The sequence below is a fragment of the Macrosteles quadrilineatus genome, unplaced genomic scaffold, assembly GCF_028750875.1.
Source record: "Macrosteles quadrilineatus isolate MER2022 unplaced genomic scaffold, UCM_ALF_1.0 Scaffold_2__2_contigs__length_208266976, whole genome shotgun sequence".
NCBI lineage: Eukaryota > Metazoa > Arthropoda > Insecta > Hemiptera > Cicadellidae > Macrosteles > Macrosteles quadrilineatus.
The window spans coordinates 81,184,968-81,186,939 of record NW_026542595.1 but is presented as its reverse complement, the minus strand read 5'-3'; the positions used below and the strand labels follow the sequence as shown (position 1 = coordinate 81,186,939).

Sequence of the window (1,972 nt, the reverse complement as noted above, 5' to 3'; positions counted from 1 at the left end):
TAATATATATATATATATATATATATATATATATATATATATATATATATATATACAATAACCTCATACAATCAATGCTTCATAATGAAGTCTACAAAGATTGGGCTATTATTTCTTGTTTTTACATTTCCCTTGGGCTACGCCCCATGGGCTTCCAAAGTTTCAATGTTTACATTTTAGAAGAATGTAAATAATCAAATATAATCATTTGAAGTCAGCTGCAAATTATTTAATTTGACAGATTAAAGAGCAGAGTTTCATTATTAAGACTTACTGGTTCTGCTCCCGTGAGATTCTAAAGTTTTTTTTTTATTAATGTTTAGATTAGGATTGGAAATAGATGGATGTTTTAAATTAAAAGATAAAACACCGAGTAGGTCCTCTCATCCCACAAGAAGGTCGTGATCCTAGATACCCACAGATTTACATGTACGACGTTGAAACTGGAACCCAACAGCGCATGAAACAAAATGCAAACAAAAATTGTAATGCGGGAAATAGGGTTACACCTTCAAAACACCAACCCATTCGTCCAATCTTTAAGAACCGCAACAGAAATGTGTAGGCACGAGAGCTCCGAGGACACAAGCACAAGTGAGATTCTTATGTACATCATAAAAGACAAAGAAAGTGATCTACGCCGCTACAATGATGCTACATGTACAGATGTCGCAGCTATTTTTAAAGCTGACAATGGAGCACCACCTGGCCAAAGAAATCTTATAGTTTTTTCAAAAACAAATACTGTTAGACGTGTATCCGTTCTAGATCCGGCATTAGATCCCCGCATACCCTGTTCTGTTCCCAACCGGAGACTTTGGATGGGACCCCTCACTAAAACACTCCCAAAACAGAACAGAGCATAGAAACAATTTAACAATGCTAGAGTACGCGTCGTACCGGTTGGCATCAAGAGAGGTATTTAGCTTGCCGTATAGGTATGAAAAGCTGACTTTACAGTGGGTGGTTGACATGTATGTGCGAATAGAGGGCACCCGCTTACAGTACATACGAGACAACCAAAGCAGTCTAAGAGCGGATCTTTATTTAAAGCGGGGAGGTGTAGAAAGATCGAACACCAGTATTGGTAAACAAGTTATTTTGCCATCATCCTTTATTGGGTCTCCACGCAACATGCATCAGAACTTTCTCGACGCAATGGCCATTGTACAGAAATTTGGCAAACCTTCCTTATTTATTACCATGACATGCAACCCTAGGTGGGAAGAAATACAGAATAATCTTTCTCCGGGCGAACAGGCCAACTTCCGCCCGGACATTGTCGTTCGAGTGTTCCACTGTAAACTCGTAGAGTTAATGGATTGTATTCTCAAAAAAATTTTTGGAAAGGCAGCTGCGCTTATTTACACAATTGAGTTCCAAAAGCGTGGTTTACCTCATTGTCACATCCTTTTAACTCTCGATGATGAGGACAAAATCAGAAATACTGTTGACATTGATCACGTGGTCTCTGCCGAAATCCCAGATGAAGTATTAAATCCTGAACTACACAACCTGGTGAAAACACACATGATCCATGCGGTGCTCTAAATCCAAATGCACCTTGCATGACAAATGGGAAATGTAGCAAAACTTTCTAAAACATTTCTCAGAAGAAACAAAAGACGATGTCAATGGTTATTCTATTTACAAAAGACGAGACAATGGATTGAGTGTAGAAGTTAATGGAAAATCAGTAGACAATAGGTATGTTGTACCTTACAATATTTATCTGTTATTAAAGTTCAAATGCCACATAAATGTAGGAGTTTGTTCGACAGTAAAGAGTATCAAGTATGTTTACAAATACATACATAAAGGGTATGTCTGTGCAACCCTGGAGTTCTCCCGCACCACAGAAGATGAGTTTGTTTATGATGAAATCAAAAACTTTCTCAGCGGAAGATACGTTGGCTCGTCTGAAGCAGCATGGCGTATTTTCAGCTATGAGATGCATGATCAAACACATACG

The 1,972-nt window shown here is 38.2% G+C and overlaps 1 protein-coding gene across 1 annotated transcript; it reads left to right on the top strand.

Moving 5' to 3' along the window:
* The first annotated feature begins 879 nt into the window (after positions 1-879).
* LOC128984485 (uncharacterized) lies at positions 880-1,551 on the top strand. Its single transcript, XM_054403813.1, has one exon. It carries the CDS (start codon positions 880-882, stop codon positions 1,549-1,551), a length of 672 nt encoding a protein of 223 aa, XP_054259788.1.
* Positions 1,552-1,972: the final 421 nt, after the last annotated feature.